This window comes from Balaenoptera physalus (assembly GCF_965194825.1).
Source record: "Balaenoptera physalus genome assembly, chromosome: 11".
Taxonomy (NCBI): domain Eukaryota; kingdom Metazoa; phylum Chordata; class Mammalia; order Artiodactyla; family Balaenopteridae; genus Balaenoptera; species Balaenoptera physalus.
In genome coordinates, this window is record NC_138896.1 from 70,195,405 (window position 1) to 70,209,886 (window position 14,482).

Sequence of the window (14,482 nt, forward strand, 5' to 3'; positions counted from 1 at the left end):
GGCATTTGAGCATTTAGGTTTTTTGTGTTTTGTTTTGTTTTTTTTGTGTGTGTGTGTGTGTGTTTTTAAAAAATAAATTTATTTATTTATTTATTTATTTTTGGCTGTGTTGGGTCGTAGCTGCGTGTGGGCTTTTCTCCAGTTGGAGCGAGCGGGGGCTACTCTTCACTGCGGTGTGCGGGCTTCTCATTGCGGTGGCTTCTCTTGTTGCGGAGCACGGGCTCTAGGTGCGCGGGCTTCAGTAGTTGTGGCACATGGGCTCAGTAGTTGTGGCTCACAGGGTTTAGAGCACAGGCTCAGTAGTTGTGGCACACGGGTCTAGTTGCTCCTCAGCATGTAGGATCTTCCCGGACCAGGGCTCGAACCTGCGTGCCCTGCATTGGCAGGCGGATTCTTAACCACTGCGCCACCAGGGAAGTCCGAGCATTTAGTTTTAAACATGCTGATTTGTAGATATCTTAATCGACACTCAAGTGGAGATGCCAAGTTAGCAGTTAGCTATACAGGTATACCTTGTTTTATTACATTTTGCTTTTTGCACTTTGCAGATACTGCGCTTTTTACAAATTAAAGATTTATGGCAACCCTGCATTGAGTAAATCTATTGATGTAAATTTCTAACAGCATTTGCTCAACTTGCATCTCTGTGTCACATTTTGGTAATTCTCACAATATTTAAAAATTTTTCGTTATTATTATACTTCTTATGGTGATCTGTGATCAGTGATTTTTGATGTTACTATTGCTAAAGATTACAACTCACTGAAGGCTCAGATGATGGTTCGCATTTTTTAGTAATAAAGTATTTTTTAATTAAGGTATGTACATTTTTTAGACATAATGCTATTATACACTTATTAGACTACAGTGTAAACATAACTTTTATATGCACTGGGAAACTAAAGAATTCATATGACTCGCTTTATTGAGATATTCACTTTATTGCAGTGGTCTGGAATCAAACCCACAGTATCTCCAAGGTATGCCTGTACAGTTTTGGGGATCAGGAGAGCAGCCAAAGCTAGATATATAAAATTGAGAGTTGGCACATGGATGATGTTTAAAGCCACAAGGCTGGATGAGATCACCAAGAGAGTGATCTCCCTATTATCTCCTCTGGATCTGTGATTAGATGTTTCCTAAATCTTCTCATTCTCTCCACCATGACTCTTATCCATGCTTTCAATTTTCTTTCTCTTCCTCCCTCTACGCTACAAGTCCCAGCAGTTTCTTCAGATCCAACATCCAGGTCATTAATTCTCTCTTTCACTGTTTCTAGTCTGTCATTTTAACTTTTAGAACTACATTTTCTTCATTCCTAGAAATTCTTTTTAAAAAAATATGCACTCTATTTTAGTAGCCTTTATCATATGTTTGACACATACTTCGTCTTTATTTAAAACATAACATATATATTGTATAATCTTTATCCAGTAATTTGTTATCCGAAGTTCTTATAACTCTGATTCTGTTTACACTGTGCCTCCATCATGATACATTGTTTCCATGTATGCCACATGTGCACACATGTGCATGCATGTGCATGTGTGTGTCTGTGTGTGTGTTTAATCTTTGGAGCTCATGTTTACTAGGGCTTTGTGGGAATGCTGTGTAGCTGGATAAAGGGCCTGAACACTAGATTTTAAAATTTGATTCTACTAGGTGTTTCAACCTTGGGAAAATATTTTTTTTCTGTCTAAAAACAAACATTTAGATCTCCAGTTTTATTGAAGCCTTGGGCTAATTTTTATGCTAATTCTTCAGCCTGGTGGTTCCTGGACCACACAATGTAAATTTGAATCCCAAACCTGTGCAGGGTTGCAAATTCTCACAGGACCTGTTCTCCCTCATCCCTGGGGATAGTTTCCTTGTTATTTCTCCATGTCAGTGGGGAAATTTTTTTAGCTCACCTCCTCATCAGGTGCTACCTTTATGCAAGGGGTCCCATTTCCATCTTCCTATGAGGCATGGGCCATAGTCTTATTTCTCACACTTACATGGGCATTAACACTCAAGAGCAACCATCCGCTCACACACCTTCTACCAGCCACAGCCGGTTCACACACCGACCACTCTGGTTTTCAATTCTCCAGCTCCTGGCAGTTCCCTTTCTTTCCTGCAAATTTAGCTTTGCATTTAAAAGAATGTTATACTTTAGACAGTATCTCTGTTTGTAGCCAGAGTGTTTTCAGGTTACCTTATCTGTCACATTGATGGAATTGGAAGTCCCTTTAGGGGTGATTGTGATGGTCAGATTAGCTCAGCAGGAATTATTTTCTAGAACAACAGGCATATTTGAGTGGACATCATGCCCCCCAGCTCCCTGTCATGTTGGAAGCATCTGCTCCTGTGAGGAGTTTGCATGGAGGGTAATCTACAGAGCACCGTTTGGCTTATTCCTGTGGCTCTGCCCACGCTGATGATTACTTGTTTCAGTTTGTGCCAGAACTGACCGAGGCGTATGTGGTGATGAATGAGCTAGAGACAAATGGGACCAACTGCCATGACAGAGGCCCAGCCTGCCCTGGCCTGTGGGCCCCAGGACTGGCTGTCCAGGAATTCTGTGCAGGGACGTCCAGCATGCCACATGCCATTCTAGCCAGTGACAGGGAATGAAGGGAAGGGGGACTGGTTATACCACAAATGGCTGCTTCCTGTGGCTTCAGCAGGATGATGTACCCCTGTTTACTATGTTCTATTTCCTGAGCTGCTCCAAAGACGTGGGAACCCCAAACAAGTCCTGGTAAGGGCAAGGGCAGCCAAGAAGGGAAAGAATCTGAACTCTCTAAGGCCTCCAACTCATCAGCTGGGATGATGAGCAGAGCCTGGACATATCTGCCTGTTTGGCCACATTTAAAGGAAACATGAGGACTGACCAACAAGGCTGTGTGTACACCATAAGTGCTGATCAGTGACAGCCCCCCGTGTATCATCCAGGGGAATGAAGTCAGGGGACTCCAAAGCTGCTCCGGGAAGCCTTGGCACAGAAGGAGTCTCTGAAAGCTGTTTCAGGACCATTGTGTATCTGCCAGTCAGTGAAACAGAAAGGGGGTGGATAGGAGAGAGGGCAGAGACCTTAAGGAAAGCCTTCAGCTTTCTTTCTTCAACAAAACCCCCATCTGGCTGCTCACTGATGGGCTGAAGAACAGAACCATAGGGTCTTTGATTGGAAAGATGCCATTTAGTTCAACCTTCCAGCTAGTGCAGGTTCTGCAATCTCCGTGCCAGACAGCCTCCCACCATGGGGTTCTCACTGCTAACTTCATGGTAGGAATGATCTCATTTTAAGCCTCTTCTTATTTTGAGGTAAAAATCTGCCTTTCAGTCATTTCCACCTACACCCCATCCTCTCCTGGTTGCTGAGGAAGAAGCGCCTCCTGCCTTCACTGGCTCAGGAACACAGAGAGGATTCCCTGAGAGAACCTACAGTCTCACCCATGAGAACCAGGGCTCCTCGGACCCAGCTCATCCCCAGGATGGCCATCCAGGAAAGGAAAGAGGCTGACCAGTGGGACAAAGGCCTGCCAGAGGGAGACTGGCTGACCTACTTCTTCACTTTCTTACTGGAGACTCAGTTAGGACCCCACCTGTACATAGGGAAGACATCCTCCCAGATAGGAAATAAAATAAAGTTCTTGGATGAGCGCCGAAAGCTGAACTAGAAAGTTATTTTATCCTGTCCCTGCATATAAGACAGTGAATCGAAACCAAAAGTGTTCTGTGAAGATATTCGAAGGTGTCCTTTGAAGGCTGTTCCTCCTGGTAGGTAGGCCATTGTGTGTTCTCTGGGCTGCGCCCAGCCTTGGAGCAGAGGGATTGGAGTCTGGGCAGGTGCTTTGGCAGTGCCTCTAGAGCAGGCAGGAGTAGCTGGGGGTTTCGTCCTTCAACGCACTGGCAGTGAGTCCCTATTTTCTATGTGTCTGCTGGAGGCCCATCATGGTTTTCAAATAATTGTGCTAGACACAGAAAAGGGGAGAAAACAGAAGTTGATTAGGACATGCGGACCTAACAAGGACTCAGAAGCCACACCACTTATATCCACCCCATCATTCTTCCTGCAAATATCACTGTTTGGGGACAAGGATTCCCTTTGACTAGCCCCAGTTCTGTGAGAAACAATCTTCCATTCCATCCCTCTCATTCTTTCATCCTAAAGAAAGTGTGTAAAACTGTTTTTAAATGTTTAAAAGGAGACAGGCATGTTTCAAGGGCCCACTTGAAAGTTTCTGACAAGAAGTAGGTTCAAAAAAAGAAAAGAAAAGGGCTCTCTCTCCAGAGGGGTGGGGGCCCATGTATTCTGAAGGGCCTTCCCTCGGCAAATCAACCAGATGTTCGTGAATCCTACCCTTTTAATGAACTGCTAGGCTCTTGGAAAGCATGTGGAAAAAGTAAGCTGAAACAGAATCAGTGGGCAGGGCAGTGAGCAAGCAAATGCTAAAACCAACATAGAATTTGGAGGTGAATCCTAGATTCCCCACATGGTGAATCTGAACTGAAACTGAAGCTCCCACATGAAGCTGGAATTATTTTACCCCAATTTTTTATTGTGGCAAAATACACATAACATAAAAATTTCCATCTTAACTGTGTTTAAGTGTACAGTTTAGTGGTATTAAATACATTGATAATGTTGTGCAACCATCGCTACCATCCATCTCCATAACTCTTTTCATCATCCCAAACTGAAATTCCATATGCTTTGAACAATAACTCCCCATTCCCCTCTCCCCCCAGACCCTGAAAATCACCACTATACTTTCAATCTTTATGATTTTTTTAAGTCAGTCATTTAATTTTTAAATTATTTTTTTAAAAGTTTTATTGGAGTGTAGTTGATTTACAATGTTGTGTTAGTTTCAGGTGTACAGCAAAGTGATTCAATTATACATATACATATATTCATTCTTTTTTAGATTCTTTTCACATATAGGTTATCCCAGAATATAGGTTGTCCCAGAATATTGAGTAGAGTTCCCTGTGCTATATAGTAGGTCTCTGTTGGTTATCTATCTTATATATTGTAGTGTGTTGTATGTTAATCCCAAACTCCTGATTTATCCCTCCCTGCCACATTTCCTCTTTGGTAACCATAAGTTTGTTTTCAATATCTGTAAGTCTGTTTCTATTTTGTAAATAAGTTCATTTGTATCATTTAAAAAAGTTAGATTCCACATATGAGTGACATCATATGATATTTGTCTTTCTCTGTCTGACTTACTTCACTTAGTATGATAATCTCTAGGTCACACCATGTTGCTGCAAATGGCATTATTTCATTCTTTTTTATGGCTGAGTAGTATTCCATTGTATATATGTACCACATCTTTATCCATTCCTCTGTCGATGTACATTTAGGTTGCTTCCATACCATATCTTGGCTATTGTAAATAGTGCTGCAATGAACACTGGGGTGCATGTATCTTTTTGGATTTTGGTTTTCTCTGGGTGTGTTCCCAGGAGTGAGGATTGCTGGGTCATATAGTAGTTCTATTTTTAGTTTTTTAAGGAACCTCCGTACTGTTCTGTATAGTGGTTGTACCAATTTACATTCCCACCAACAGTGTAGGAGGGTTCCCTTTTCTCCACACCCTCTCCAGCATTTATTTACTTATTCATTTTTATTTATTTATTTTTTTGGTGTGTTAGTTTCTGCTTTATAACAAAGTGAATCAGCTATACATATACACATACCCCATATCTCCTCCCTCTTGCGTTTCCCTCCCATTCCCTATCCCACCCCTCTAGGTGGTCACAAAGCACCGAGCTGATCTCCCTGTGCTATGCAGCTGCTTCCCACTAGCTATCTGTTTTACATTTGGTAGTATGTATATGTCCACCATAGTATGTATATGTCCACCAGCATTTATTTTTTGTGGACTTTTTTTCCCCCCAGATTTATTGAGATGTAATTGCCATATAATATAATATTGCATAAGTTTAAGGTGTACAGTGTGTTGATTTGACACACTTATATATTGCAAAATGATTGCAACCATAGCATTAGCTAACACCTCCATCATATCATATAAGTACTATTTCTTTTTTGTGGTGAGAACATTTAAGATCTACTCTCTTAGCAACTTCCAAGTATATACTACAGCATTATTAACTATAATTACCATGCTATACATTAGATCCCCAGAACTTATTCATCTTATAACTGGAAGTTTGTGTCCTTTGACCAACATCTCCCCATTCCCCACCCCCATCCCCAGCCCCTGGTAACCACCATTCTAATCTCTGTTTCAATGAGATCAGCATTTTGTTTGTGGACTTTCTGATGATCACCATTCTCACCAGTGTGAGGGGATACCTCATTGTATTGATAGTTTTGTTTATTTGTTTGTTTTATTTAGTTAGTTATTTTGGCCAAGCAGCGCAGCATGTGGGATCTTAGTTCCCCGACCAGGGATCAAACCTGCATCCCCTGTGTTGGAAGCAGGGAGCCTTAACCAGCAACAGGGAAGTCCCCTCATTGAGGTTTTGATTTGCATTTCTCTAATAATTAGTTATGTTGAGCATCTTTTCATGTGCTTTTTGGCCATCTGTATGTCTTCTTTGGAGAAACGTCTATTTAGATCTTCTGCCCATTTTTTTGACTGGGTTGTCTGTTTTTTTGATATTGAACTGCATGAGCTGGTTGTGTATTTTGGAGAGTAATCCCTTGTTGGTTGCTTGACTTGCAAATATTTTCTCCTATTCTGAGGGTTGTCTTTTTGCTTTGTTTATGGTTTCCGTTTCTGTGGAAAAGCTTTTAATTAGATCCCATTTGTTTATTTTTGTGTTTATTTTCATTACTGTAGGAGGTGGATCAAAAAAGATCTTGCTGCAATTTATGTCAAAGAGCGTTCTGCCTATGTTTTCCTCTAAGAGTTTTATAGTGTCCAGCCTTACATTTAGGTCTCCAATCCATTTTGAGTTTATTTTTGTGTATGGTGTTAGGGAGTGTTCTAATTTCATTCTTTTACATGTAGCTGTACAGTTTTCCCAGCACCACTTATTGAAGAGGCTGTTATTTTCTTCATTGTATATTCTTGTCTCCTTTGTCATAGATTAGGTGACCAGAGGTGCGTGGGTTTATCTCTGGACTTTCTATTCTGTTCCAATGATCTATATTTCTGTTTTTGTGCCAGTACCATACTGTTTTGATTACTGTAGCTTTGTAGTATAGTCTGAAGTCAGGACGCCTGATTCCTCCAGCTCCATTTTTCTTTCTCAAGATTGCTTTGACTATTCGGGGTCTTTTGTGTTTCCATACAAATTGTAAAATTTCTTTTTCTAATTCTGTGAAAAATGCCATTGGTAATTTGATAGGGATTGCACTGAATCTATAGAATGCTTTGGGTAGTATAGTCATTTTCACAATATTGACTCTTCCAATCCAAGAACATGGTATATCCCTCCATCTGTTTGTGTCATGTTTGACTTCTTTCATCAGTATCTTATCATTTTCTGAGTACAGGTCTTTTGCCTCCTTAGGTAGGTTTATTCCTAGGTATTTTATTCTTTTTGTTGCAGTGCTAAATGGGATTGTTTCCTTAATTACTCTTTCTGATCTTTTGTTGTTAGTGTATAGAAATGCAACAGATTTCTGTGTATTAATTTTGTATCCTGCAACTTTACCAAATTCATTGATGAACTCTAGTAGTTTTCTGGTAGCATCTTTAGAATTTTCTATGTATAGTCTATCTTTATGATTTCTGACTACTCTAAGTACCTCATGTAAGTGGAACCATACAGTTATTTGTCTTTCTGTGACTGGTTTATTTCACATAGTGGCTGTACCATTTTACATTCCCACCAACAGCACACGAGGGTTCCAATTACTCCACATCCTTGCCAACACTTGTTATTTCCTTTTTTTTTTTTAATTAGTAGCCATCCTAATGCGTGTAAGGTGGTATCTCATTGTAGTTCTGATTTGCATTTCTCTAATGATTAGTAATGTTGAGCATCTTTTCATGTGTTTACTGTCCATCTGTATATCTTCTCTGGAGAAATGTCTATTCAAATCCTTTGCCCATTTTTGAATTGGGTTTTGTTTTCTGGTTGTTGAGTTTTAGGAATTCCCTGTATATTCTGGATATTAATCCCTATCAGGCTGGAATTCTTGAAGGAGTTTAAAATGGTCCTGGGTTGGTAATGCCGCATGGCAAAAGCAGGTGCAAACTCTTTCAGGAGGAAAGTAATTTCAACTTATACATTCAGGACTCCTAGAGCTTAAGTTCAATCACATTTATGGTCAATTGAATTTCAACAAGGGTGCCAGACAATTCAATGGAGAAAGAATCAGTTTTTCAACAGTTGGTACTGGGAAGACTGGATATCCACATGGAAAAGAATAAAGTTGGACCCCTGCCTCACATCATATGCCCCCTCCTCTGAACCCAGAAGGGGTAGGCCTCTCTGTGGTCAGATAAGGAAGCTCCTGCATAGTGGTCACAGTCAAACAATGTCCGAGGCTGGGCTGCCTATGCCTACTTGACCCCACTCCATTCTCTCCCATAGAGCCCTGCCCTCCTACAGATCTGGGCTTCTTTGATCCAGGGCTGATCTGGGCTTCCCTTCAGGGGCCAGAGTTAATAAAGCTTGATGCTCACAGCATAGGCTAAATGGCTGCCTGGATATAGCCATCCTCTCTCCTTCTGAAGGAGTGGGCCCAGGCAACTAGGATGGGCAGGTGACCCTGCCCCAAGCCACAGCTGATTGAACCAAAAATGCACACTTAACCCAAGAAGAGTCAGTTAGGCTTCTCCCTCCAGAGAGACACAAAGTAAGTAGTCAGGTGATATTGGGCACTGGGGCTGTGAAGTCTTGGAAAATAAGGGCATGCCAGGGCCAAGGCTGGAGCTAGAAATTGAGAGGTGGGGAGGAGAGAACAGATAGATGAAGGATCAAACCTCAGGGAGAAGCTAAGGTCAGATCTGGAAGGAGAAAGGCCTGGAGGGAGAGGAGCCTGGGCCCTGCTTCCTACGGATGAGTTCTATGGCCTGCTAATCAAAGTGTGGTCTTGGACTAGCTGCATGGGCACCATCTGGGTACTTATTAAAAGTGCAGACTCTCAGATTTACCCTGGACCTGCTGCATCAGAATCTGCATTCTAACAAGACTCCTGGTGATGTATGTACACAGCACAGGGTGAGAGGTGCTACTATGGAACCTTCAGAATCTGTGTTAACAAACCCCTTCACTCAAGCTTCTTTGAGTGGGCTTTAGCTCCTCACAGCCATCAAAGGTCAGTGAAGGTATCAGTTTAACTACAAATGTAAAGAATGAACTCAATCAGGAGAAGGGCTTTCTAACTATAACACAAAATCCAGAAGCCAAGGAAGAGAAGACTGATACACTTGATTTCATAAAAATCAGCAAAATAACTACAAAAAAACCATAAGTAAAGCCAAAAGACAAACAGGGGAAAATATTTGCAACTCATATCATAAAGAGCTAATCTCCCCAATATATCAAGAGTTCCTATAAATTAATAAGAAAAAGACCAACAACCAATAGAAAAACGGGCAAAAATATCAACAGGCAGTTTATAGGAAAAGAAATTAAAATGGCCCTTAAACATATGAAAAGAAGCTTGACTTTACTGATAATAAGAGAAATACAAATCAAGGCTAGACTGAGAGACATTTTTCACCTTTCAGATTGGAAAAAACCAAAAAGCAGGATACTGCATCTTGCGGGGAGGCTGTGGGGAACTAGCATCCTGTATATGCTGCTGGGGGGTGGGGGGTGGGTGATGGGTTCAGCTCTAGGCAGGCAATTCGGCACCATCTATCAAAAGTACAAATGTCCTTTTGGCCGAGAAATTCACTCCTACAAACTTGCCTTTCACTCCTGTGTGAATTCACATTTGTACAAGGTTAATTATCACAGCAATGTTTGTCATAGTAAAGAAATGGAACCTCCTAAAATCCCTCAATGTGAGATGCATTAAATGAATTCTGATAGATCCTTGCAATGGAGTACTACTATGCAGCTGTGAAAAAGAACACAGCAGCACCGACAGGTTGAAAGGGGACGATCTTCAGGATAGACTGTTAAGTGGAAAAAGCAAGAGGCAGAACAATATGCAGGAGGAACACTAGAAATAAGTGACAGCGGTTCCTTGTCAGAGAGGACTGGTGGGAGCTGGACTGATGGGGGACTGGGTATTAGTATTTTCATGCTTTTTAATGCTTCAATTGTATCATCCTATTGAAAATGTAAATGAATACCACAAAAATATTTTTAAAACAATGAGCTCACTTGGGCAGTCACCCCATGTGCAGCTGCCACCTGCCGTATAAGAATTGCCTCTGGGCACAGAAAAGCACACAGCATACAGGCCTCCTGTGTTCTGGCTCCAGGCTGGGCCTCAGCAGAGCGGAGACCCTCTGTTCTAGCCCAGCCCGCTCAGTGAGGAGAGTACCAGGCCATGTCTAGCTTTGCCTTGGCTGCCTGTGGTCCTCTGGTCCCCTGCCACCTGTGCACAGTGGCCTCCATTGGAGAGGGTCTCCCCAACAGGAAGTGGCCTCAGGGGAGCCCCAGGCCCTGTCCTGGCATGTTATTCACACATGGGCTGTCTTAGCACTCACCAGCCATGTCCAGGCCTGGCCAAAGTCTGTGGGACCCCTATTGGTTCCAGCCCAGCCCCAGGACTCTGGAGTTGGCAGAAGATACCCACTGACTCTGGGTGACTCTGGATTTCCCTGGGCTGGCGTATTCCTCCTCTGCCTCTCTGCAGTGGGGAGTGTAATCCTGGGTGTCCTAGTACTGAGGTCCCTGAGGCCTTGCCTTCCTGGAGACATGAATCCCCCGAGTTACCTTCTGTTCTGTCTTGACTTTGGCATTGTAGAAGGAGACGGAATCAGGGCCCTCTGGCAGCATCGTCTGCTGCAGCCGGCTGAACCTGTCCTGGTCATCTTCTCCCTACAAGAGGCCCAACACAGCACAGTCCCTTCACCTGGCATTGTCAGGATCCACTCTGACAGGGCCTGTGGTGGGCATTAGGGCAGCCTCTCGCTGGGTCTGCAGACCTCCACCCAGGATAGCTCACAATCCCCCAGCCTCATGTTTTCCAGTGTCATCATGGACACCCTGTAACCGCCACCAGGGAAAGATGAGCCACTCAAGAAGGGGTGCAGCAGCATGTGGTGTTTTCTGTGTCCTCATCCTTGATAACGGGGGAGAGACCTGTACCTGCCCACCTGCCTGGGCCAGCTGTAGGAGAGGCTGGGAGCAGCCGGTACACTGCCAAGCTTGTGGAGAGAACAGAGGACAAGGGGCACTGCCCACTGCCCTGTGCTCGTCCACCATCCCCACCCCTGCCCTGTGCCACTCACCAGAGACACAATCCTGCTGAGAGGCATCATGCCTGGCCGGATGCTGTCACCTGGCTTCAGTGCCACCTGCAGGTCCTCAGGGACAAAGAAGGACTCATTGTACCAGATGTCAAATTCTGCAGGGAGACAGGGAGATGGCACTGTGAGGGTGGGGAGTCCCTGAGGAAGCAGGTCAAGGCTGTGTGTGTCTCTCTGTCTCGTGCTTGTCACAGCTCACCCTCTCTTCACTTCCTGCTCCAGGGTCTCACCCTTTCCCATCTCCATCTCCTGCCCTCAGAATCCTGGAAACACACATCTAAAGCCCTGTCCAGGGACTTCCCTGGCAGTCCAGTGGTTAAGACTCCACTGCAGGCTTCGATCCCTGCAGCGGGAACTAGGGGAACTAGGATCCCGCATGCCCCAGGGCATAGCCGAAAACAAAAAAGTCCTGTCCAGCCCCTGCCTCTGCCAGAGAAGAGTTCTGAAGCCACTTCTAGAACCCAGACGGTAGCCCTGCCCTGTGCCTCCTGGAACCCCAGGTGGCCAGCCAACCTTCCCAAACGGCACACCCGTGAGCAGGCGATGTCGACACTGATCCACCAGGTGCTGGCAGTACTGGATCTCAGCCCTGAGGTCCTGTAGGTCCTGATACTCTGTCCGGTACTGCTTCTTGAGGTCTTTAAGCTTCAAGATCAGCAGGAATTCCTCCTCATCAATGATCATCAGCCCCTTGTTTTCATACTCGCCTGCAGGGGGAAGGAGGAGGTTAGGGAATGAGGTGCCCACCTGAGGTGGTCAGAAAGAGGGGAGAGTGCTGGCAAAGCATGAAGACAGGACCTGGGAAGGGCTGGGGTGCAGCATGGAGGTGGACAAGGCATGAGAAGGCCAGGCTACTAGGATATGTCTCACAGGGAGAGGGAGCTCAGGTCAGAGGACCACACTGGCATTTTTAGGACAAACAGGAGGGGTGGGCAGAGGAAAGGGTAGAGATGGCCCAAGTTCCACGATTACTTTGATCTTAAACCCCACTAGCCAAAGATATCCAGTAAATACCTCTATTATACAGGTGTTTACCTTTTTTTATAAATTATGTAAACAAGCTGCCACCACTGGCTAGTACCACAAGGCAGTTGGGCAGGGTTCCTTATTAATAACAGTAGATGTAAACCCACATTTCAAATTGTCTTCTTGATGATTTCAGCATTCGCCGGCTACCTTCTTGTCAGAGACCATCAGACATCTGTATCTTGTCGGATGGCTGTCAGAGGGCTCCAGGAGGAGAGAGGTCAGTTGTGCTATTGGTCATCTCCTCCACTCACTGTCTCTTTGGATGGACCTTTTAAGGTCTGTCAGTTTGATGAAGGTTGTTGGGTTAAGACAAAATAACAATATCTGTGGAGCCACTCACCTGGCTGTCTACTGCCCACAGCACCTTGAAAGTTCAGCAAAGGCGTCGTGTCAACACCCAGCCCGGGGACCCCTGGAGAGTGAGTCCTGTGTGTGACCGAGGTGTGTGGCCAGGGTGCACGAGGCAGTCCCCAGGTGCCGGAGGAAAGCATTAGCACGTCCACTGATGTTTACAGGGGAGAAGTGAGGCACATTAAGTGTCACTGACACCATTCATGGAGAGGCAAGGGTTCCAATTCAAGGTGCTTGCAGTGGTGGGGGAGGGGGGGTCCAGGGTAGCCCTCACCTTCAGTGCAGAGCAACCTGGTTTGCTGCCGTGGGCCTGCTGTGGTCACTTTGATACAGACAAATCCGTCAATCACAGAGTAGAGTCTTTACAGTACTCTGTTGACATGGGGAGTGACATCTTTTGTACTACCCAGAGGTTCTCTGATTATCTCCAAAGAAAACGCTTATGAGAGCTGAACTTAAGATGATTTTTCTTTCTTTTTTTTTTTTCCCCACAAACGACTAATTAATGTCTCAAATTCAGTGACTGTTCTGGGCTGATAAGTGGCTGTCAGTCAAGGTACCTAGAAAATATTTTAAAAAATGAATTTACTTGATCTGTTCCCTTAAGATAAAGGTATTTTGCTTGGTATTTTAACAACCAATGGGAAAACAACTGCTTTGGAGGGGGAAAGAGCAAAAATGTTTTTTGATACTGATAAAAGTTTAAATATTTGAAAATATTGTTTATTTCTTCTACATCCCATCCTTTAAAAATATCCATTTTCAGGTATATTGAGGAGTAAGTGATATATCAGCATAGCATGCATATATATTATTTAAAATATGTAAATATATAATAAGGGGTTGCATATTCAAAGGAGGTGTGGGGGGACTTCCCTGGTGGCGTAGTGGTTAAGACTCCGTGTTCCCAATGCAGGGGGCCCGGGTTCCATCCCTTGTCGGGGAACTAGATCCCAAATGCATGCCGCAACTAAGAGTTCGCATGCCACAACTAAGGAGCCCACATGCCACAACTAAGGAGCCCTGGAGCTGCAACTAAGGAGCCCACCTGCCACAACTAAAAACTGGTGCGACCAAATAAATAAATAAATAAATAAATATTTTTTTTAAAAAAAACAAAAACAAGGTGTAGGCAGAAGGGAGAAAGAAGTGCTTGTTGGTCCTGCAAGGCCTTCACTCTAGAGGTTCTGGGTGGGGTCATGTCTGGAGCCACCATCACCCACCTTCCCCTACTTCCCAAATTCATGGAGGGCTTTGCCCTCTGGAACAGTGTGTTACGCTTGGTCCGTAGGGTATGAGCAAAGTAGCCCCAAGAATTTGGAAATAAAGTTGCCCTCTGAGAAATAAGTGAGTAAAATGCAACCTCTGTGAGTGAGATGATCCCCCTGACCTGCAGAAAACCAAGTGCCACCTGGAGATGCCCAGGTGATCAGTGAGATCATTCAAGAAGGCTGGCCTAGCATAGGGTTGCGATTTAGCAAGGGAAAGCCCAGTAACCGGTGGTGTGCCCTGCCTGTGAACAAGAGTGTGGCCTCTGAACCACCAGCCTCAGTGTTGGGATGGTTACTCATTAAAATGCATGTTCTGGGCCCTGCTCCAGATTTCCTGAGTCAGAGCCACTGATTGCAGCCTAGGAATCTGCACTTGACCAGCCCTCCCAAATGAGTCCTCTGCTCACTCAAGCTTGAGGGTTCTTGGTGCACATTGAAGGTGTGGGCAGTGTCTGCCACTGGGACCAGGGCACCAGGTCAGGG

General features: G+C 44.3%; 2 protein-coding genes across 11 annotated transcripts in view; one reads left to right on the plus strand and one right to left on the minus strand.

Moving 5' to 3' along the window:
- The window catches only part of KLHL18 (kelch like family member 18), a 152,892-nt gene that overhangs the window by 49,399 nt on the left and 89,011 nt on the right, over nt 1–14,482 (plus strand). For all 3 annotated transcript variants that reach the window (XM_082411984.1, XM_082411985.1, XM_082411987.1), the window contains one exon: nt 12,511–12,594. In XM_082411984.1, the coding sequence (XP_082268110.1) occupies nt 12,511–12,594 (84 nt within the window). The remainder of the gene's footprint in view (nt 1–12,510; nt 12,595–14,482) is intronic.
- The window catches only part of KIF9 (kinesin family member 9), a 49,545-nt gene continuing 35,138 nt past the window's right edge, over nt 76–14,482 (minus strand). For 4 of the 8 annotated variants that reach the window (XM_082411975.1, XM_082411978.1, XM_082411976.1 and 1 more), the window contains 4 exons: nt 11,879–12,055; nt 11,331–11,446; nt 10,813–10,917; nt 76–3,956 (listed from right to left, as the gene is read on the minus strand). In XM_082411975.1, the coding sequence (XP_082268101.1) occupies nt 3,906–3,956; nt 10,813–10,917; nt 11,331–11,446; nt 11,879–12,055 (449 nt within the window). In that variant the 3' untranslated portion in view covers nt 76–3,905. Of the gene's footprint in view, nt 3,957–10,812; nt 10,918–11,330; nt 11,447–11,861; nt 12,056–12,555; nt 12,656–14,482 lie in introns of those variants that run through there. The other 4 variants (XR_014250519.1, XM_082411977.1, XR_014250520.1 and 1 more) reach the window with 4 other exon arrangements.